Raw genomic sequence first — 23,345 nt, forward strand, 5'->3', positions numbered from 1 at the left:
CTTCAGCCCTTAACCTTTTCCACCTATTACCTCCCGGCTTCTCACCCACCCACCTTCCCCCTTACATGGCTTCACCAATGACCTTGAACTGAAGGGGATGATCTTCTAGCTTGTACTCCTTGCCCTACACCTACCTTCTTATTCTGGCTTGTTCCCCCTTTCCGTTCCTGATGAAGGGTCTTGGCCCAAAATGATGACTGTTTATTAATATGTAGAACATAGAAATCTACAGCACATTACAGGTCTTATGGCTCACAATGTTGTACTGACCATATAACCTACTCTAGAAACGGCCCAGAATTAGCCTCCTGCATAGCCTTCTATTTTTCTTAGCTCCCTGTACCTATCTAAGAGTCTCTTAAAAGACCCTATTGTATCCGCCTCTACCACCTTCACTGACAGTGCATTCCACGCACCCACCACTCTCTGTGTGAAAAACTTACCCCTGACATCCCCTCTGTGCCTACTCCCCAGCACCTTAAAACTATGCTACCTCATGTTAGCCATTTCAGCCCTGGGAAGAAAGCCTCTGGCTATCTACACAATCAATGCCTCTCATCACCTTATACAACTCCATCAGGTCACCTCCCGTCCTCCATCACTCCAAGGAGAAAAGGCCAAGTTCACTCAACCTGTTCTCATAAGGCACATTCTCCAATCCAGCCAACATCCTTGTAAATCTCCTCTACACTCTTTGTATAGTATCCACATCCTTCCTGTAGTGAGGTGACCAGAAATAAACACAGTTCTCCAAGTGGGGTCTGACCAAGGTCTTATTCCTCTCCATAGACGCTACGTAACCTGCTGAATTCCTCCAACACACATCAAAGTTGCTGGTGAACGCAGCAGGCCAGGCAGCATCTCTAGGAAGAGGTGCAGTCGACGTTTCAGGCCGAGGCCCTTCGTCAGAACTGCTGCATTCACCAGCAACTTTGATGTGTGTTGCTTGAATTTCCAGCATCTGCAGAATTCCTGTTGTTTGCTGAATTCCTCCAACATTTTGTTTTTGCTACTATAGTCATGGAGAAGTAGTTTCATGTGCAGTGCAGAGAAATGGTGTCGATCAGTGTTTGACGGTCTGAGAGAGCCAATCAAGCTAGTGGGTGTGCATTAAGAACAGCAGTGAGGCACCTGTGATGAGCTGGAAAGGTGGTGGGAGTGGCTATTCTTCAGGTGGGAGGGGGAGGGTAACCATCTAGGTAAATTCTTTAATGTGGGTCCACCTTCATTCAGTTCCCAGTATCAGCGAGGACCCAAATCAAAGACGTCCCCTTTGAGTCTACAGTGAAGCAAGATTCATAGTATATTGAAAGCTGGCCTCTATATGAACATCTACAAACTGTGCAACTCACCCTTACACAATTGAATAATCCAAGAAGCTTGATTCAGAAATTTATAAGATGTCATTAGACATCACTTTTCCTACTTGAAGCTTTTTGCTTTGTCAGATGCCATGAAGAGATCCCCTCATACCCTAGCAAAGCTCATGGACTTCCCAATCAATATTATCTAATATCTATTAACACCTTCCTGAAGCAAACCTGACTTAATACTATTAAAAAACATAGAAACATAGAAAACCTACAGCATAATACAGGCCCTTCATCTCACAATGCTGTGACAAACATGAACTTACTTTAGAAATTACCTGGGGTTACCCATAGCCCTCTATTTTTCTAAGCTCCATGTACCTGTCCAGGAGTCTCTTATTGTCCAGGAGACCCAATTGTATCCTCCTCTACCACCGTCACCGGCAGCCCATTCCATGCACTCACTGTTCTCTGCGTAAAAATCTTACCCCTGATATCCCCTCTGTACTTACTTCCAAACATCTTAAAACCGTGCCCTCTCCTGTTAGTCATTTCAGCCCTGGAAAAAAAGCCTCTGACTATCCACACAATCAATGCCTCTCATCATCTTATACACCTCTATCAGGTCACCTCTCATCCTCCATCACTCCAAGAAGAAAAGGCCAAGTTCATTCAACCTAATTCTCATAAGGTACACCCTCCAAAACATGAAGCTACACAGTCCAATTTTAAGTGGGAACATTTTATTGTAAGAAAATACAAATGACGCATCAACAACAATTTGGCCCCAACATTCAGGAGAATTTTTTTTTAACCATTATTCAACAAGCCTAACAGGAGGAGGACAATCTTAGATTTAATTTTAGGAAACAATGCCAGACAAAAGGGGAGGGAGATCAGTGGGAGAACATTTTTGCAGCAGTGGTCAATTATATTTATCATGGTTATGAAACAGTTCAACAATAAAATAGGTGTAAGGATCTAAATTGAAGAATGAGATTGAAATGTGCTCTACAAAAGTGAACTCAAAAGGTAACGCAGTCTCATAATAATAAGAGGCCTTCTAGATGGAAATTCAAGTGATTCAGTGTAAATGTGACCTACAAACAAAAAGGGTGGAATTGGCAAATCTAGTGTTCCCTGAAGACAAGACAAAAATAAGGCAAAGGGAAGTACTGTATATGACAAAATGCAACTGATGCAACGAAAAGATAAATAGAATGCAGAACATGTAAGGGTGCAAGTAAAAGGAAAATTAAGAGAGAACATGAAAAAAAATCTTGTTAATCAAAGCACAAATAAATCCTTATGTTTTAAAAGTAGATTAAGAGAAAGACGATTACTAAGGAAAGAGCAGGACCTATAAGTGATTAAAAAGATTACCTATTTGTAGAGACAGATGATATGGCTCATGTTTTCTTTGAATATTTCATTATTGTTGTCACAAAAGAAAGGAAAATATGTTGCTGTTAGAGTAAATATTAAATGGGATCCATGGAATTGGGATCAATAATTGACTGAGTGACAGGAAGCAAAAGGTAATGATTGACAGGTGTTTTATGACCGCAAGGTTTTTGCTAATGGGGTTCCATTGGGTTTAGCTTGCAGTCCCTTTGCACTTAATAATTATTTACAATTAAATGCAGGAGGTTTGCAGATAATAACAAAAGGTGGTCATGTGGTTGGCAGTGAGGAAAAAAGCTTTAGACTGCAGTAAGATACAAATTGTCGGTCTGGCAGAAAAATGGTAAATCAAATTTAATCCAGAGAAGTATGAGGGAGTATAATTTCAGATGTGCAGCAACACAAGGAAAACACAGAATAGAGAGAAAAATGTTAAATTTTGTTGAGAATCTGAAGGGGGCGGGTTTAGTAGTAGAAACATCAGACAAATTGATCAACAATGCATCTGGAAGGTTTTCCTTTATTAACTGAGACAGAAGTACAAGAGCAAAGTGATTATGCTGGAGCCATGTGTATTTTGGACGATTACACAACAGGAAAATATGATTTCATTGGAGATGGTATAAAGAATGTTGCAAAATTCATATATTTTAATCACGGGAAAAGATGGGATAGGCAGAGGTTGTTTTCTTTCGAACAAAGGGGGCTGAGGGAAGACTTAATTAAGATTCATGGGTAGAGTAAACAGGAAAGTAGAGTTTCCCTCAGCAGAAGAGTCAAAAATTGATAGGCATTAATTTAAAGTAACTAGTATAATAAGTATTAGGGAGAAAATAAAGGGATTTATTTCACATAGATGGTGCCAGAGGTCTGGTATTGATTGCCTAAACAGCCTATAGAGGCAAAAGCCATGACATAGCAAGGCCATGACTCTGGTGTGTGATGGTAGGATGTAAAGACCTTATGTGCGTCTGTGAACACTGATGTGAAACAGAAGCAGAGTTCAGGTGTAGGGTGGTGATTTAATTTTCTCATGCAATCAGGGTTAAGCTTTCTTCTACATCATAAATTTTGTATGATTTTCTGATGGGTATCAAGGAACAAACAAATGCTTCAACAGAGTGGATGTGGAGAGGATGTTTCCTACCATGGTAGAGTCCAAGACTGCAGGGCACAACCTCAGAATAGAGGGGCATCCTTTTAGAATGGAGATGAGGAGAAATTGCTTTAGCCAAAGGGTGGTGAATCTGTGGAATTCATTGCCACAGGCAGCTGTGGTGGCCAAGTCACTGGATAGATTCAAGTCAGAGGTTAATGGATTCTTGATTAGTCAGGGCATGAAGGGATATGAGGAGAAGCCAGAACATTAGGGCTGAGAGGGAAATTGGATCCGCCATGATGAAATGACGGAGCAGTATTAATGGGCCAAATGGCCTAATTCTACTCCTATATCTTATGGTCTTATTCCAATGGCTGCGGTCATACCTCAAGTGCAGAAAGATGGCTGTAATTGTTGGGAAACAGTCACACCAGCCTCAGGACATCATTACACGAGTTGTCAGGGCAGTATCCATGGTCCAACCATCTTTGGTGGCTTCATTAATGATGTCCTGCCATTATAAAGTCAGAAATGGTGATTTTTTTACTGGTGCTTGCACTAAGTTCAAATCCACCTGCAGCCCATTTGAAAACAAAGCAATCCACGCCTACATGCAGTCAAACGTAGACAAAATTCATGTATGCAATGAGAAGTGGCTTAAAAGTAACTAACTGTAAAAAGAGGAAGTGTAACCACCTACCTTTGACCATAAAAAGCTCCTCTACTGCCTAATACCTCAGCAACAAGTCCTGGGGAATCACCATTGACCAGAAACTTCACTTCACCAGCCATTTAAATACTGAGACTATAGAAAAAAAAATTCAGAGACTAATTATCCTATAGTGAAAGTCTATCTCCTCACATCGCAAGGATATTCTCATCATCTATGATTCCCATCATATGTTTGATGGACAGCTCCTTTCCTGGATGATTGCAGCTCCAATATCACTGAAGAAGTTCAACATCATTGACAACAAATAACCCACTTGGCACCAGTGCTATAAACATTTATTTCCTCTGTCACTATTCCACAGAAAGCTCCTCCCAAATCTACAGTCACCATTTCCGCCATAGCCACAATTCCTTCATCATCGCTGGGTCTGAATTCTAGAACTCCTTCTCCAACAGCACTTGGAGAAAACCTTCAATAGAATTCTTACTGGATCACCATTTGAAACTTTATATAATATTAAGATTCATTAATATATGGGACTTTTATGGTTAAGAGCCACACTCTACTCCAAAAGTAAATCAATTCACCTCCTAGCAATTGAATAGCTCGACTTTAATATGCAAGTTAATGTAAACAGTGAGAAATGGACATGTAACACTCTGGGAAAGGTTTCACTGCTGACATAATGGTCTTTCTGTAGAAGCATTGTTTGGGTTATGATTAGAGATAACGGGTGCTTTGGAATGTGAGCCATCCAATGAAGGCTGGGGAGATCGAAGGAAGATCGGCGAAGGGGAAACTGTGAGCTCCAACTTGTGCACATTAAACTGTTTCATTAAAATGGGTCTTTTTCTTTTTTTTTGCTTTTTCTTTACTAACCCTTTGGTCAATTAAGAATTAAAATGCTGAATCGTTTAATTGCATATGGTGTACTGCCTTTTATTTCATGGTTCTGATTTGTTACAGGGTAACAAATCACGCAGCATCCACACAAACAAGGGGCTTACACCTCAATCTCACAGGTTTGGCGGGGCCAGAGATTGTCTTCCCTAGACTTGAGCAGCGGGCAGAACAAGAGTGTTCCAGAGTGTTCTACATATTCCAAAGAGGTCACTTAGAACTCAACTTGTTCTTGTAATAAGTACAGTTGGAAAATAATTTTGAATAATTATTTCAAACATGAGAAAATCTGCAGATGATGGAAATCCAAAGCAACACACACAGAATGCTGGAGGAACTCAGCAGGCCAGGCAGCATCTATGGAAATGAGTAAACAGTCTATGTTTCGGCTAAGACCCTTCTTCGGGATTGAATAATTATTTGAATAATTACTTGTTTCAGTGAAATACTATTTTTTAAATTCCACCTTTAAGAAAGTCAAAAGACATCCTCTCATTAAATACCAAGTACCAATGCTATTTGGTATACAAATACCCATTTGTATCAAATATCCAGTGCCATCATATCTATCTTGAAAACTATGAAATGTTTGTTCATTTATTTTTCCCTTATAGGAGCACTCTGTTTCTACTAAGTCTGAAGAACAGAATGATTAGATTTTACTACTCCATACCATCAACTTTACATGGATCTGAATTATACCGTTAGAATATCTTTGCCTGAGCAAAGTTGCATAGCAAAGATAACATCATTCTCTAACAAATGCAATATCAAATGCATGGCAACTCTGGCAGGGTCTGCAAGACTTTACTTCCTACAAACCAAAACCCAACAGGATGAATGGCAGCGATTCTTCACTACCAAATGAACTCAATGCCTTCTATGCGCACTTTGAAAGGGAGAACACAATGACAGCTGTGAAGATCCCTGCTGCACCTGAGGACCCTGTGATCTCCATCTCAGGGGCCAATGTTAGACTGTCTTTAAAGACAGTGAACCTTCTCAAGCCTGAAGGTCCCGATGGAATACCTGGTAAGGCTCTGAAAACCTGTTGCAACCAACCAGCAGGAGTATTCAAGGACATTTTCAACCTCTCACTGCTGTGGGCAGAAGTTCCCACTTGCTTCAAAAAGGCAACAATTATACCAGTGCCTAAGAAGAATAATGTGGGCTGCCTTAATGCTTGTCACCCGGTCGCACTCACATCGACAGTGATGAAATTTTTTGAGACGTTGGTTATGACTAGACTGAACTCCTGCCTCAGCAAGGACCTGGACCCATTGCAATTTACCTATCGCCACAATAGTTCAATGGCAGATGCAATCTCAGTGGCTCTCCACATGGCTTAGACCACCTAGACAACACAAGCACCTGCGTCAGGATGCTGTTAATCGACTATAGCTCAGCATTTAATACCATCATTCACACAATCCTGATTGAGAAGTTGCAGAACCTAGGCCTCTGCACCTCCCTCTGCAATTGGATCCTCGACTTCCTAACCGGAAGACCACAGTCTGTGCGGATTGGTGATAACATATCCTCCTTGCTGACGATCAACACTGGCACACCTCAGGGGTGTGTGCTTAGCCCACTGCTCTACTCTCTTTATACACATGACTGTGTGGCTAGGCATCACTCAAACGCCATTGATAAATTTGTTGATGATACAACCATTGTTGGTAGAATCTCAGGTGGTGACAAGAGGGCGCGGAGGAGTGAGATATGCCAACTAGTGGAATGGTGTCGCAGTAACAATCTGGCGCTCAACGTCAGTAAGACAAAAGAGCCGATTGTGGACTTCAGGAAGGGTAAGACAAAGGAGCACATACCAATCCTCATAGAGGTATCAGAAGTGGAGAGAGTGAGCAGCTTCAAGTTCCTGGGTGTCAAGATCTCTGAGGATCTAACCTGGTCCCAACATATCGATGTAGTTATAAAGAAGGCAAGACAGCAGTTATACTTTATTAGGAGTTTGAAGAGATTTGGCATGTCAACAAATACACTCAAAAACTTCTATAGTTGTACCGTGGAGAGCATTCTGACAGGCTGCATCACTGTCTGGTATGGAGAGGCTACTGCACAGAACTGAAAGAAGCTCCAGAAGGTTGTAAATCTAGTCAGCTCCATCTTGGGCACTAGCCTACAAAGTACCCATCTTTTGGGAGCGGTGTCTCAGAAAGGCAGTGTCCATTATTAAGGACCTCCAGCACCCAGGGCATGCGCTTTTCTCACTGTTATCATCAGGTAGGAGATACAGAAGCCTGAAGGCACACACTCAGTGATTCAGCAACAGTTTCTTCCCCTCTGCCATCTGATTCCTAAATGGACATTGAAGCTTTGGACACTACCTCAGTTTTTTAATATACAGCATTTCTGTTTTTGCACATTTTTAAAAATCTATTCAATATACATAATTGCCTTACTTGTTTATTTATTATTATTTTTTCTCTCTCTGCTAGATTATGTATTGCATTTAACTGCTGCTGCTAAGTTAACAAATTTCACATCACATGCCAGTGATAATAAACCTGATTCTGATTCCGATTGTCCACCATCAAATATAACTTTGTTCCATGGAATTATAGAATATTGACCTTACAAAACATAAATTGAATGACCGGTCAAAATTGTAATGATTCATCTTCTTTACACAGGCATAGGTTTCAATAACATTTGCAAGATGATAAAACTGAATTGTTTTTTGTTTCAGTATTTTGGAATTTACTCTCTAAAGTATTTGTAAAAACATCACATGTGTTTTAACTTATTTCTTTGTTTCATTGTAGTCAGCGCTTATCAATCCACAGTCTGGCAGATGAGGATGGAATGATCAGTCAAAAGCATAATGAAGAGGGGCAAACTAAATAAATGTTCTGTGGAAGAGAGGCATGAAATGACAGGTTTTGCAGTGTGTTTTTATAATGTTATGGTGAGTTGTTTCTTTGCAAGAAAAGATATGGCTCAGTAACATCTGACCTGGATTTCGACATTTAATTGATCATTTCTGTAAAACAAAAATGATATGCGGTAGTAATTGAGAGAAAAAAAATACTAGATCATGAAGATGGTCAAAAACAAGTGAAACACAGATGAGCAAAAAAAAATCTATATTTTCTTTAAATCAGGATTCAAATATCAGTGTAGATGCACTTTGCAGAGAATGTGTAAAGGGAAGCAACAACTTAGCCTTTAATTCCCACAAACTACCATTCTGATGTTCTGAGTTTCACCCTATTTACAATTATTACCATTAAAAGTGTTAGTTATAATTTGCATTGATAGCAAAGCTAAAATATTTTTGTGTACTCTCCATGAAGCAGAACTTCAATGCCTAATTGCAATTTAATTGATCAATAGGTATAAGTAGGTTAATAAATTGTACCACTGAAGCACAATTAGTTTCATATTATGAAATAAAATATCGTCCAATGGAAGCAAAATTATTGAAAACTATGTCAGGAAATGACTCCTAAATATTTAAAATATTTTAGTTGTCACTTTCTAATATTATTTTTTGTATTTTTGTTCTTAAAATGTTTGGGTTAGTTAAACTGTTACAAAACATTAGTGGATGCATGGTCTATGTATGTTGGGGCCTCTTAATCTGGTCACAGGATAACATTTTATTCTCTCTCTGTCACATAACTATAGAACAACTGCCAGCATCAGATATAAGACTCTATAGATATGGTTTCCAGGGCTGCACTAGATAATAATCTGCAGTACAGGCTCCAATAAGGCAGAAGAAAAGAGGTTATTGATTTCAAAAATACAATCAAGCTGCCATGAAATATAAATGATGATATCTCCAACAATTCAGAATTACATTGTGCGCACATGAGCCTAACATATACAATGACTTCTGCAACTTTAGCTTTACATGTTAATAGGCATGGATAAGATATGTATATATATTTTTGAATTATTCAATGAATGTCTGAGAAGTAATTTTATACATACCTGTTAATATTCCTTTCAACAAATGTGAAGAAACATGGATGTTCCTTTGTGGTGTTTCATTATTATTATCAATTACTAAGTTATGTTTTAGATATTTAAACTGTGGGCATTTTGTACTTGAGAATGAACATTGTGCAGTGCACTTCTACTGCCAAGAGCATTTAACTAAGGAGTGGAACTAGTTAGATATAAGTAAAAACTACCCAACCCTATCAATCCTTACATGCAAATAAAATCTGCAAAAGAATAATGGTGCATTACCAAGAGCTGCATACAGGAAAGAAAATTAAACAAAGCATCAATCTAGCGTTAATGTGACTGTTTTATTTCAGCCTGTTCTAAGCAGTTCTGCCCAGCTCAACTATCTGGGACCCATTTATTTCAAGATCTTAAAAATAATTACAGCATTCCAGAAGATAATGATATATTTAATATTTGATCTTAGCCAAATGCCTCAAGTATTTTAGAATATCTCTTAATATATCCAGAAATTTTATCCTATGTTACAAGGATGACATTAAGAATCTTTGATTGGCGAAAGAAGTTGTAGCAGGGATGAGAACAAACTGCTTTAACCAATATAAATCTCTTATTTGAATACAACTTTCTAAACCACGATTTATAAAGTGTAGAGGCTTCCAAATACTAAATACATAGTCCTGATAACATAACTAATCTCTTTCTAAACCTGATTATCTTTTCATTTCTCTGATCGACATTTTTGGTAATGTCAGCGAGGAAGCAATTTTTATGCCGCTTTATGTTTTCAGTTCTGGTACCCTGAAAATCAAAAGCACTGTTCCACAGACATAGTTTATCCGGATTCCTCAACTGTACTGGATCTGCAAATTATGGGCGTTTTCTAACCATTAACAACGCCTTTTTCCAAATCACAAGCCTCTTCGAAAAAGGCTTATAATTCCTAGAAAAGCAGGCTTATCCACTATTTCCAGTTACTATTTTTGGCAGAGCCAGGTGACATTATAAATGCTCCTTTGCTGAGTGACTAGGGTATTTGAAGGTGTACTCTCAGATTGACCCACTATTATTTATTCACCCCAGTGTAAAATTAAAATATTTTTCACAAAAGAAGGGTTTATTTCACAAATGCTATCGAAATCTCTCAAGAGTTGGATTATAGCCACCCCTAATTGTAACGACATCAAGCTAGGAATCGATTACGTTTGTCCGGCACTGATCCGATAAAACTGGGTGGAGGAGGGAAGGGAGGGAACAGCCTCCTTATCGGCAGGTACGAAAACATAATGAAGGCTTTTCGTTCTGTACCCTACCTTTGTTCTCTGTTTGGAAATGTTTATACGACTTGAAAACACCCTCTCTTCCCATCAACCTCGCTGCTACGAATCGCTGTGTGGAAGATTTATATGCCTATTCCCCACTGTATATGCATGATTGTGTGGGACAATAAAGTCGAAATCTTTTGCTTTCATTTAAAAATCGCCGAGACCTTTTCAGCGTGGCCTCTAAAGATATTTTATTTATGGGAAGAATTGCATGTAACTCAGTTTGAGCATTAAGATGGAAGTTTGTTACTATTCTACTGTACATGTGTTTTATCTATTTGAGGCCGACTCAAAAGTATAGATTGAAGAAAAAAAAGACCAATGTCCACAAAACTAATTACTTAAAGATATAATCTGTTAAAAGTGAAGAACTGTTATTTTAATCGGATAAATAAATTCTCAATGTCGCAACCACAGAGCGCGTTAAACCAGGTGAAATGTTTTCACTTTACAGTAGAATTCGTAGAATTTCGAGTAAATCAAAATGGGGAGAGAGAATCTTTGTTGGATATTTGAAGGCATTTCAAGTATATATTATTTTTCCAAGTGTTCATATAACGTTTCGTTACCATTGGGGAACAAGACAAGAACATATACTTAAGCTGTGTGTTCATGTAAGCATAGATTCGAGTCACCTGCCGATTGCTGATGCATTAAGGAGCAAGCCGATCATATAAATCGCACCCCAGTAACTAGATCAAAACTCGCTACAAGTCTAGGGACAAATATAGTCATACATAATCCCCGATAGCAGTGTAGTATTTGGAACTGGAACACTAGACTCAAAAAAGGAGTATTTCTAGGTTACTTTCTCTGCTTCAACAACAACAAGTTATTTGTTTATTTACGAATGACTACCAATTTAAAGATAAAGCCATTATAAAACAGATCCCATGGAAACGATGCAGGTGCCCTATTGTATTATTTCCAAAATTTGTTAGGAATATGACGCTTAGATTTATGTGCGAATTTAAGATGACGTTCAACTCATTCACGTCACAAGCATGGACAACTCACACCACTCGCACTCCCCTGCAGACAATTGCTTGGCGATATCCCGAGATATGCAACACAAGCAGCGCTGCCATGCATTCGGAGAATCGTCTTCTTGTCCGAAGCTTTTAACATCTGTAGGATCATGAGTAAATTGTGGTCAAATAAATAAATGGTCATCAACGATCACAAATTGCCGTTACAGTGGGGCAACTGTTTACATGGTAGCTATGCCAGTTTGGGCACGCGTTCTGTACTTCGAACGAATTTCATTGAAACGCAGGCATTTCCTATACCAATGTGAAGAGTTCGCTTCTCGGCAAATGCGTTGGGCCGGCAGCCATTCTGTACTCTCTGTCGTAAAGTGATCTAAGTGGCAGGTGTAATATTACATAAAAGGTATGGCGTTTAAACCCAGCGAATAAGAAAGTGGGACGAGCAGTTTTTCCGAAGAAGCCCCTAAATAACGGGAGCGGGTTCATTGATAATTAACTAGGTGGAAATCAAAACATTGTATGTGTAATATTACAAAACGCTGCTTGCCCAGCAGAACCGTCTTGCATTTGGACGGCCTGTGACAGCAAAAATGCTGGAAAACTGAATTAAAACAGAAAAGGCTGGAAATGTCGATTAGGTCAGGTAGCATCTGTGAAGGGAGAACTGATGATTTGAATCGATGCACAATACAGCCGTCTATTTTAACGTTGTTTTATTTCAACATGAATGCATATTTTAAATTCGAAATATAAAAATATAAAATAATCCGCGAAGGCAAAATATTTTGTACATTTACAGTCTCGGATATACATTATGTTCACAAACTCTTTTCACATCGTTTACGCGTTAGCCAAGTGACTGGGTTCATAAAGCTATGTACAAAAATACATTACACGAAACTAAGGAGAGCGCTTGTCACTCGCAAGGTAAGGAATGGTACCAGATCTATACGCGAAGCCTGCTTTAAATTAGCAGATCGTTTTTGATTACATTATGGCTTAAATTCCTAGTAGCTACATAACAAATATGATTTCTGACTTCTTATACATATATGAAACTAAGTCAAGACAAATGGGCCTCCCCACCACCAACAGCCTGTCGAAATATGAAGAAATATTCTGCCCTGAACGCTTTCTCTCCTTTTAGAATTATTGTTTACAATGTTCGTGCTGCGCTTACGTTGTAGATATCTCTTCGTAGAGACATATTTTGTGCAGGGGGCATTTTTGTAGCTGCTGTATTGTGAAAATATTTATTTCTCTTTTTCAATATAAAAAAAAATCAGTTCTTGGAAATAAACCTTGCGATTAAGGGTTACGGTTCGATCAGATCCTTTGGAGCAGTTCGATTTGTTACAAGTGACTCAATTACCGGCCGGGTTTTACGTGCTGGAGGCTGAGATTGAGAGGCCGTGCGTGTTCCTGAGAGCTTCTGGGGGCTTGCTAACGGGGCTCCCGGGTTTTCTGTCCTCCACTGAAATAAAAGCAAGAAAAAGAAAACAAAATCTTAAGGAAACAGACTAGCGAATTCTCTAAAAAAAAACGTTTCATTGTAGTTAACGCGGGTCAGGGCAGAACAGAGCAGTGGCGAGGAAAATGTAACTAAATGCAATCTTTTCCGAAACTGTAGTTCCCATTTGCCCAGGAAACTGGATAATAATAAAGTATACAGATGGGTATTCTTAGGCCTCTAACGAAAAGAGATTTGTATGGATCCTAGACGGAATCAAAAGACTTATGAGGCACCATGGTGTTGCCATGGTGTAGCCTGCAAGTGATGGGAATAAAAGCAGGCCATTTGCACCCCCCCCCTCCACCCCACCCCGAACATGCTCCACCATTCATTGTGATGGCTGGTCTATTTCAGTTGATCTGATCTGATTCTGTTGGGAACGAAAAGGGCAAACTTCATATTATTAATTAATTGATTTTATTTAGAGATGCAGCATGGAACTGATCCTTCCGGCCCAACGAGCCGCGTTGCCTAGCAACCCACCTATCAGACTTAGTCTAATCACAGAACAACTTACAATGGCAAATAACCTACTAACCGGTGCGACTTGGACTGTGGGAGGAAACTCGAGCACCTAGAGGAAACCCACGCGGTCATGGGGAGAACGTACGAAGTCCATGCAGACGGCGCCGGAATTGAGCTCCGAACTCCCACGTCCCATGCTGTAATAGAGTCGCGGTAACCGCCATGCCACCTGAACGCTGAATATCTGATAGCATCGTCCTGAATTCACTGCAGGCCAGTCAGTTTCTAGGATATCTTTATCAGTAGGTTTCTGTACCGTACTTTTCTATGATTCTATGGATATAAATCGGTTTGTTTCTCTCATTTCTGCCCAAATGTTTCTATTAGAAACCAGATGGACGTCATGTCACTTCATTATTACTCTGTTTTCCACAACACCCCGCACAGCACTGATTGTTTTTAGAGATGTAGGTAGAAACACTGCAGCATTGCATTGTGTCTTGATAAACAACCAAACGCCTAAAGCAAATGTCTGCTTCTCTATCCCACTGAACTAGTTTCAAAAAATCCAAATGCAGAATATTGAATAATAGAAATAATAGTTCAAAATGTCTTCATTCTGCAAAAAGAATTGCATTTGAATAGCATTTTCATGTACCCAGGTGAGTCCCAGAGCACATTACATCCAATGATGGTTGTTCCAATAAACTGGGATTGGGGCAACCGGAATAGAAAACTCTCACAAACAGCAATACGGAATGATCAGATAACCCGCTTTATGGTGCTGACTGGGGAATAATTATTGGCCGAAACGCGAAGCAACTGCCTCCCACTTTTGTATTGCTGTCAAATAATTTACCTAAGAGAGTGATGGGGGGTCGTTTATGAACTCGCCGAAAGGCGATACCTAACTCGCACCGAACATCTGCACCCGTCTAGACTTCCCCGCTCAAAACTGTGAAATGGACCGGGACCAACAGTTTTCCACCTTTAAAGACGTGAGGGTGGATGTCTTTCAAATTTCATTTAGGGCTGATACTTCCGTGAGGTCGCCGACTTCAACTGCTTATGGTGCGGGCAGATCCGGATTCAATTAAATATTGACTCTCATTTAACACTGTCCTCTTGATAATCAATTAAGATTAAATGTAAGTGGATTCCCAGCATCTGCAGAATCGCCTGTGTTTATGATCGTTACAGAGTTTTTTTCCTTCATTGGATGTAATGTCGTTAGACAGGCTAAGAGAATTTTATTTCTAATGATTCTGCTTTTTTCAAAGATAATCAAAATCTGGAGTTAATCTTTACTTTCTAAAACATTTCTAAATGCATCGGTTGAAGAGAAATGCCGGTGGGAATACGATCCCTACACTGAGTAATAACCATCCCCCACCCCACCCCCACTCTTAGGCTGAGATAGTATTTGCTTTGAAAGCAGTTTCTTCTGCTGAAGTTAGACAAGACTGTGGTGATGAAAGCCTTCAAGCCAAAGCACAGGTCTATCATTTCTCTTGTGCTGAGCCTACTGCTAAAACGCTATCAATTCTCAGCGCCTCCCCATTTTGTTTTGCTGCGTGAAATAAATGCCACATTGCAATCAGATAGAGTGGTTAGGATTTTAAATGATCAATCAACGCGAGGTTTCCAGAATAAAACACACAAGAACCCTGTTCTCTTGAACATCCACTGTTTTAAAACGAGGATACTTGAACTGCTCAATTCCTAACTGTTGAAAGTTTCTCCGGGTACGATTCGTATTTCCCCGTCACTGCGTGGAAATATCGAAACAATGGTACAAGATACACAAAGTCTCTTCGAGTTCAAAGTCCTTGCCCCTCGCGTGTCCTTTACGTGGAAAATATTTACAAATGGGTTTGCCACATTTGGGTTTATATGATACAGGACCTAAATTGAAATATATTCAGATTCGCCCTCACTCTTCTTCGGCGTAAAATTGGACTTCAAGGAAAATTAACGAAAATAGGAACCCAAGCTTCAGTGCTATGTACAAAACCATTTGTAAAATTATATGCGGTTTAAAATATACTAGTGAATTAAATCCCGCTGAGTTAACTTTCTCAAGGAAAAAAAAATGATAGGTCCTATACCGTATGGGTGCATGGTTTCGATTTTTGACATTGAAAATAAATAGCCGGTTTATGATGACTGATGAAGTCGGTAGTCTGCACGTTCTCCACCAAAAAGTTCCCTTTAAATATGTTAACGTAAAAAATGTAGACTGGGCTGCCATAAAACATCATATTTTTATACTTGACTGACGCTAACTCTTACTCTTCCTCGTATCTTTCTACTAGCGTACAAAGATGCTCAAGCGACAGAAATAAAGTTACTAAAAAAGCATCACTTGTCCCCCTCCTCCCCATCATCTCTCTCTCTCTCTCTCTCTCTCACAAACACACACACACACACACACACACACACACAATATATATAATGCAGCGTCTATAACATCACGGAGAGAAATCGTTTGTTTTTTTTAAAGTCACGGTGTTTTCTCCTCGCTTCAAACTGCTGCCGAATAAACGAAGCAAATTAATTCCGATAAGCTCATAAAAAGCCGAATCAAGAGCACGCAGCTCAGCTTTACATGTCTGACCCACATTCAATAAGATCGTGGCTGACCTTTTACCTCAGCACCAGCTACCTGCATGAAGCCTCCATTCCTTACAATTTAACATTTCTGCCCTGAACTTACCCAGTGACTGAGTCTCCACAGCCCCAAGGTAGAGAGAATCCTTAAGATTCGCTACCATCTGTGTGAATAATTTGCTCTTTAGCTCAATTTTGAACAGTCAACCCCTTACTTTGAGCACCTGATTCCGGACACCCGTAAAGAACGCATGATTCTTGCTTTCACATTTTAACTTTGAAGTCCTGAACTGCACAAAGTGCAGTTTATTTCTCGCATCTAGTTACCCCGGAAGGCCATTATTCAAAATGTGAGGGAAGTAGCAGAACTATTGATAGGAGTTTTGTGTTACGACTCCTATGCTTTTAAATGTGTCAAATGGTTTTGCACAAAAGAGAAAAGTTATTGAGTAGTAGGCACACACACACACACACACACACACACACACACACACACACACACACACACACACACACACACACACGTGTGTGTATAAACATGAGAATGTCTGCAGATGCTAGAAATCCAAAGCAACACACAGAAAATGCCAAATTGACTCAGCACGTCAGCAGCATCTGTAAAAAGATTGAACAGACTCATGTCGGGCCGAAACGTCGACTGTTCACTCCTTTCCATTGATGCTACTTCACCTACTAAGTTCCTCCAGCACTTTGTGTGTGTTGCTCCATCAATACCTTAAAGTAATGACTGATTATGTATATCTATACACACACACAAAGTCTTGACTCTATATATACATGTGTACACACACACACACACACACACACACACACACACACGTGCGTACATACATACATACATTTAAACACATAGTATATATTTAGATTACATCGGACAACCCTGCAGCAAATGCTCGGAGTGAATTCAGCCCAGGATGGGTCGGATATAAGGGCCATTCAGGGAACATTGGGTTATCAAAGCAGAGCAGCTTAATTACTGTAGGGGCGGCCTTATTCTTTTTTTTCCATATGCTCTCATCCACAAAAGTTTTAGCCTCTACTATCTAAACCAGATGGTTGTCAGGTTTTGACGAGAATCAACTCTCAAGGACAACTGCACTAACATTATCCCAGGTAGCCATCTCAAATCATTTTGGGCAAGATCTGGACGTTGTTATTTGTAACCATTAGTAGCGACTATACTTTTTAATGTTATATTTAGCAATTCACATTTAACTGCATCCAAAGAAAATATAGACATTGATATCCAAGTCGAATGGGTTTAATAGACGCTTGCAAACAACTTTCATCCGAACTTCTATCTAGTCGGCATGCTTGACGCACAATTGCTCGCCAATTCATTTTATTTTCCATAACCTCTAAATGATTTATAATATAATTAAAAACAATATGGAAGCATATTTATCAGTAATGCACACCCCAATTTTTGCAGCTGACGAACTACGTTATCATACAGCTTCAACCCATAGCCTTACAACTCCTTATAGGTGGCTCCTGTGCCCAGTATGTGAATATTGCTGTGACTAGCATGAAACACAAGGAGCTTTTGGAAAATAGAATTGCTTTCAGTCCGGAATTGTCCCAAGAGCGGCAACAACACTCTCGTAGCAGAATTAATGCGAAGGCGTGCAGTACGAGGCTCTCTTTAAACACCCACTATTGACTAAACAGATGCACAAAACTTTCAAAACCCTGTCATTGCTTTGTACTTGGAAAATGCTCCTCCTGCAAATGAAGCTTCAAAAATTCTATTTCTTGACAGTCATGTGTTTTTGATGACGGGCCATTTTGGTTGTACTTCAGACCCCGCGAATATCTGCATCGATTCCGCTGCGAGTTCCACGTTTGGTTTTGTTACGCAAATGAATTAAACGTTAGAAACCTGCGTGGTGGTCTCCAGACAGAACATTTTTGTTTCATCAGCTACTTTTGTTTCATTCAAAATATTACGAAAATATTGTGAATCGCTTAATAGTTCTGACCCAGTATTTTTGAGGAAATAGTCCGTGACCATAATAACGAGCAAAGCGATTTACCTTCTCTGGCCGAGAGGTGTTTGAAGGGCATTGGTGCGTGAATGTCTCCGCCGTGCATAGTAATCCCTGGCCCAGAGTGAGACAGACTACTGCCCTGGGACTGCCAGGGGTGGCCAGTCATGTAGCCCGCTCCAGGGCCCCCGTACACTCCATAGCTCGGTACCTGGTTTGACGAGGGATAAGGCCCAACTGCGCAGGGAGGGACGAAACTACTCACAGCAGGCAGTGCGGAAGGCGGCTGTAATGCAACAAGACCAAAGCTTATTTTAGTTTCAGATGTCGGTATTGCCAGCAAGTGGCACTGAGAATGTAGAACCACATTATTCAATAAGCGAAAATCTAGACAGGAGGGCTACTAGGTCAGTACAGTACCTGGGAGTATTTCAGATCCGGATCGATCGCCTGCTTCTCTATCCCGTTGACACTTTGAGTTGATGGGAAGGTTGCTCTATTGACATTATTCCAATCTTCCACTTTTGTTTGATACGCTGAAGCCTCAGTTCCGCCAAGAGCAGCTAAAATACATTTATTTAATTATATTGCGTGTAAACAATGTCTAACCGAGGAATTCCCGTCTGCTTTCTACACGAATCCCTCGCCAGGAATATGAACAAGAACTTTAGGTCTTGCTGGTAAAGCATTGTAATCGGAATTCTTCTGCACTTGATTTATTTTGATATCAGTTATCGTCAACTTAAATGCCTAGATATAACATATTTAGTCTATGCCTAAAGCAATCCATGACAAGAATCCGATGACTTACACCGTGTGAGATTCTCTTTTGGACTGTTTCTATCGACAATAACGAAATGAAACACCATTCATGTATAATTTTGCACACCAGATCAAAACTTAAATTATCGGCCTCCTTAGACGCAGAATCTTCTCTGAGGATACCAAGGTACAATATACTAACGTCATTATTTAACAATATAGTTTAAATTCGGGCAGACCCGTCAGGACGAAGTTAATGGAAAGGCAAGGTGGAAAATGAATTGGTATGAAACTTCGTTCTTTTAGTAATATTTTTAAAATATTTATTCTCCAGCTCACAAACAAAAAAACTAAAATTCGCAAAGGTCTGGATATTTCAATAGACTCAATTAGGTCAGCATTTAACCAAAAAAAATCGGATAAAGCAGTTAAGGACAGGACTCGGGCTGCCGGGCCCAGGTAAGGGGAAACGTAGGCCACAAAGGCCGCTTCCTGTTGGGGGGGGGAGGACAAACACAAAGAAAGATCTGAGAAAGGCCTGAATTTGGTCAAACATTGTCGAAAAGAATGGCAGGAAAGGGGAGATTATCTATATGTTTTATTTTTTAACAAACGTTAGGCCGTTAAGAAAGCAACCAAAAATGCTGCCAGCGAGACCTACTCGTTTATCAAATTTCATGTTATTTTCTGACTTTCTTACGCCATGTATTCTATTCTCAAACGTTTACAATTAGAAGCGGATAACCCTCTTCTACTTTAAACTGCTAGTCTCTGCTGTGAGCAATAGCTGCTGGCTTTACTTGTAGTAGAAGTGACACATGCAGAATCAAAGTTACACTATCATGGTGTTTCTTTCTTACGGCTCTTAATATCCTCCTTTTTTCTTTCCTGAGATAAACGATCAGGCGATCCCTTTCCACCGAAACGTAACGGCGAAATTATTTATTCCCTTCAATTTTCGAAGCACTGGAGAAGGGTTAGGTACACTCGGAGAGGGAGGTGACACGCTTACCTGACTGTTCAACAAGGCTTCGGAGTCCGAGGATGTTGGTGACGGAATGGGCGCTCGGCCAGGCTCTGTGGATCCCGACATGTCCCGTAACCCCTGGCACGGGGACTCCCGTAGTACTGCTCATTTTTGCGGCGGCTGATGACATGTGGTTGGGGTAGGAGTACTGGTAAATGGGATTGTAAGACAGCGTCGGTTGCGGAGGAAGCTGCTTGCTGGTCTCGCATTGGCCCGAATGTGAAAGGTTGCCGATTTTGTTTCTCAGGATCCTACTAATGGAACTGACGGAAGGGACATTGTACTTGTCACAGACCGCATCGGCCAAGAGCCTGTCTCGAATCTCCCAAGCGAAGATGCCCGGGTCTCCTTGCTTGTATTCCCTGATGTATTTCACCACGGTCGGGGTGGTGACCCTGGGTTTGCTTCCCCCGATAGCCCCGGGTAAGATCGAGCCCGTTTCATTGTATCGGGCTAGGATTTTGCTCACGCACCCGTGGGAGACACGGAGTTGCCTACTGATGTCGCAGGGTCTGATCCCCAGCTGAGCCAGCTCTACGATCCTCAGTCTGATCGCGTTGGGAAGTGGTCTCCCGTTAACGAAAACGCCTCCCAGCTGATTCACCTCCCCGTACGTCTGATCTACGGGAAAGAAAAGCAGAAGAGGCCATCGTGATAATCTCCCGCATTTAAAACATAAACGATACAAGGACAGAAATTAAACAGCTGTCAAAACATCACACTTCCCACAAACTTCTAAAGCCCTGAACATGAAAATGGTCTCCAACAAAAATATATGCGCCGACTAAAAATATGAAGTAATGTTTTTGGAGAATAGTATTTCTTTATTATCGACTCGCTTGCAGCTATGTTTGGACTTCTGCACTCACCAGGGTACTCCATTGCATTTGCGCCTGGCGTGAAGTACAGCTCGACCGATAACAAACTACCTCCTCAATACGTAAAACCATCTCTGTGTGATCCAACCCCACCTCACTAATGTACTTTTAACATAAGCGCCAGTCTGTCGACACCCAGTCCCCCCCAAAAATCTATTATTTTACTTTTCAACATCGGAAAATAGCCCCTTTAAGTCTAATCTACCAAAGACGAGTGGCCGAGTGCCGATCGCTGTTTTGATCCTCAGACATAATGCAGGCGCGTAAAGCAATCTTTTATTGTGTTATCAAACTCATGCCATTGAACCATGCAAATAGGAATCGATGCTTACCCATTGTCCAACGAAGCGAGAATCACTCAGCAATCTTAAAAAAAACAAACCTCCCCTTGCAATGGCTGAAAATTTGTTTCGGAGAGTTAGGCTGAAGTCTGACGGGTAAATACAGGGACAGGAACAGAGTCCGGTTTCGAAAGCACAGGAGAATTCCTTTCGCGACCCAATCTGGAGGCTTGAGGTGGGAGAACAATAATGAGACGGGGCTGCACGAATAGCACAAGGTGATCTTCATCCGATTAGGGTAAATTTGTAAATCCTAGAGGCTGCAGTTTGTCCAGATCAATTTTACACGTTTTTCCACGTCAATCTTGATGGTCACGCTGCGAAGTTCTCATTAGTCTTTCGCTGGCTTCCTCCTCTCCCTATTGGCTGTCTTGAAACAGAATTATTAATGTCGCTCACAGACTTTCCGCCTATTTGGCAACCTCCTGAAAGTCAGAAGGGCAGCTACTGCTGAAGTCTTGATTACTACAAACTTCAATAAGATATCATGAAAGTACAAAACACGTGTGTGCCAATGTCCAAAATAGAAGACCTTGCCATTGTTTTCCCCCTAGTTTATTTACTCTTGATAGTACATATTTTGAAAGAATATTTGAAAATTTTTAAGTCACGCTTAGTTTTCACGCCCCATGTTCTGTATCCATCCTCACAGCTCCTACATCCATAAAGGTCGCGTAGATCAATCGGAAGTTTCGTCGGAACTGTGAAAACTTCAAATTTTATCCTTAAATAAATGAAGAAACTCAGAAGCAATAATTCACCTGGCAGTTTAATTTGCCTGTTCTTGTAATAAAGAATAAGCTGGATAATTCCTTTAGATGTTAGTAAATACAACCTCATGTTTGATTTACTTATTGGCGTTATATGATCTAAAGACTTCCTCATCAGAAAAATTGTTCACTTAATTCATTGTTAAACTATGGATTTCCTGCGCTCCCCGCCCCTCCCCCTGCTTGCTGTCCAGCTATCTTATAATGTCATTGACAGGTTCTTCTATGTTCGTTTTGCAAAAGATGATTAATAGATATTGACAAGTCAGCATATCAACACAGGGTTCTAAAAAGAATCCAACATGAGCAATGCGCCTGTTCAAAATGTCTTTTTTTTAATGAAGTCAAACTTCCCGCGTTCTCCTAAGCCACGGGGATGTCATTTCTTCTTATCAGGTGAAAGCATATATGAAGGTAACCCATGCTATTTTTAATCAAAAGCTGAGATATTAATGAAAAGAATTCTAGCGAGAAAGTTCGTAATTGAGAGACGACGTAGAAGATTGGCTGAAATCCCTTGGACATGAGATACTGCCCCCAACATATCCTTGCGTGTCCGATCACTATCTTTTCAATAAGAGCACCCACATTTATGAAAGTGTTGTATGAAACAACTAGCCACGATTATTTCTACTATCAGAAGTAACTTAATGGTTCCAAAAGGTGTTCTAATTGGCACACAACGACAAAATGATACAAACGTCGTTGAAGAGGTTGGAACAGTAAATAGAACAATCACTACCTTGGTCCTATCTAGACACACGTGAATGTAATAATTTAATTACAGTTTATTAAGTCTATAACAATAAAATATTTTCCATGATGGTGTGTCATTCTTATATTAAGGGTGCTTCTGAGGGTCATATTAACCACTTGGACGGGGAAGTTAACTTTTTTATAACACATCGGGAAGACAGTATTCAAGGAAATCCGTCTATCCGCAAATGATGAATCCTTTTTTTCTCTTTCCAATCAAGCGTTGTCAGAAATAATAAATAAAGTGCAATCGAATGTTTCTATTTGAACACCATTTTGAAACGACTACATATTTTAGTCGCAGATTTATACGCAGATATAATATTGCATGAATGATTGTCTTAAGGCTGGTTTTCGGCGTTTAAGTGATAAGGAATTCGTCAGGAAGGCACAATCTGTGCACCTTATGTCGGCATGGGGGGTATATCGTTAATCTGCTCATCCTTCACACAGTTGAAATAATAATATATTCGTCGTCCCACAGGTCACAAAAAAACTGTCAATGCTCATGAAAGTTGCACTTTATGGCTTCGGGACGTGCCTAGCTTGTTTCTCCCGTTGAGACACACATGCAA

The 23,345-nt window shown here is 40.2% G+C and overlaps 1 protein-coding gene across 1 annotated transcript; it reads right to left on the minus strand.

The window, feature by feature from the left end:
- Window positions 1-12,907: 12,907 nt before the first annotated feature.
- On the minus strand, window positions 12,908-21,302 carry LOC140202230 (paired box protein Pax-1-like). Its single transcript, XM_072267099.1, has 5 exons — window positions 21,236-21,302; window positions 20,011-20,646; window positions 18,657-18,799; window positions 18,285-18,522; window positions 12,908-13,113 (listed from the first exon to the last, which is right to left on the minus strand). Exons 1-5 carry the CDS (start codon window positions 21,237-21,239, stop codon window positions 13,022-13,024), a joined length of 1,113 nt encoding a protein of 370 aa, XP_072123200.1. The 5' UTR covers window positions 21,240-21,302; the 3' UTR covers window positions 12,908-13,021.
- Between the last annotated feature and the right edge of the window lie 2,043 nt (window positions 21,303-23,345).

Source organism: Mobula birostris, chromosome 8, assembly GCF_030028105.1.
Source record: "Mobula birostris isolate sMobBir1 chromosome 8, sMobBir1.hap1, whole genome shotgun sequence".
NCBI classification, from domain to species: Eukaryota; Metazoa; Chordata; class Chondrichthyes; order Myliobatiformes; family Myliobatidae; genus Mobula; species Mobula birostris.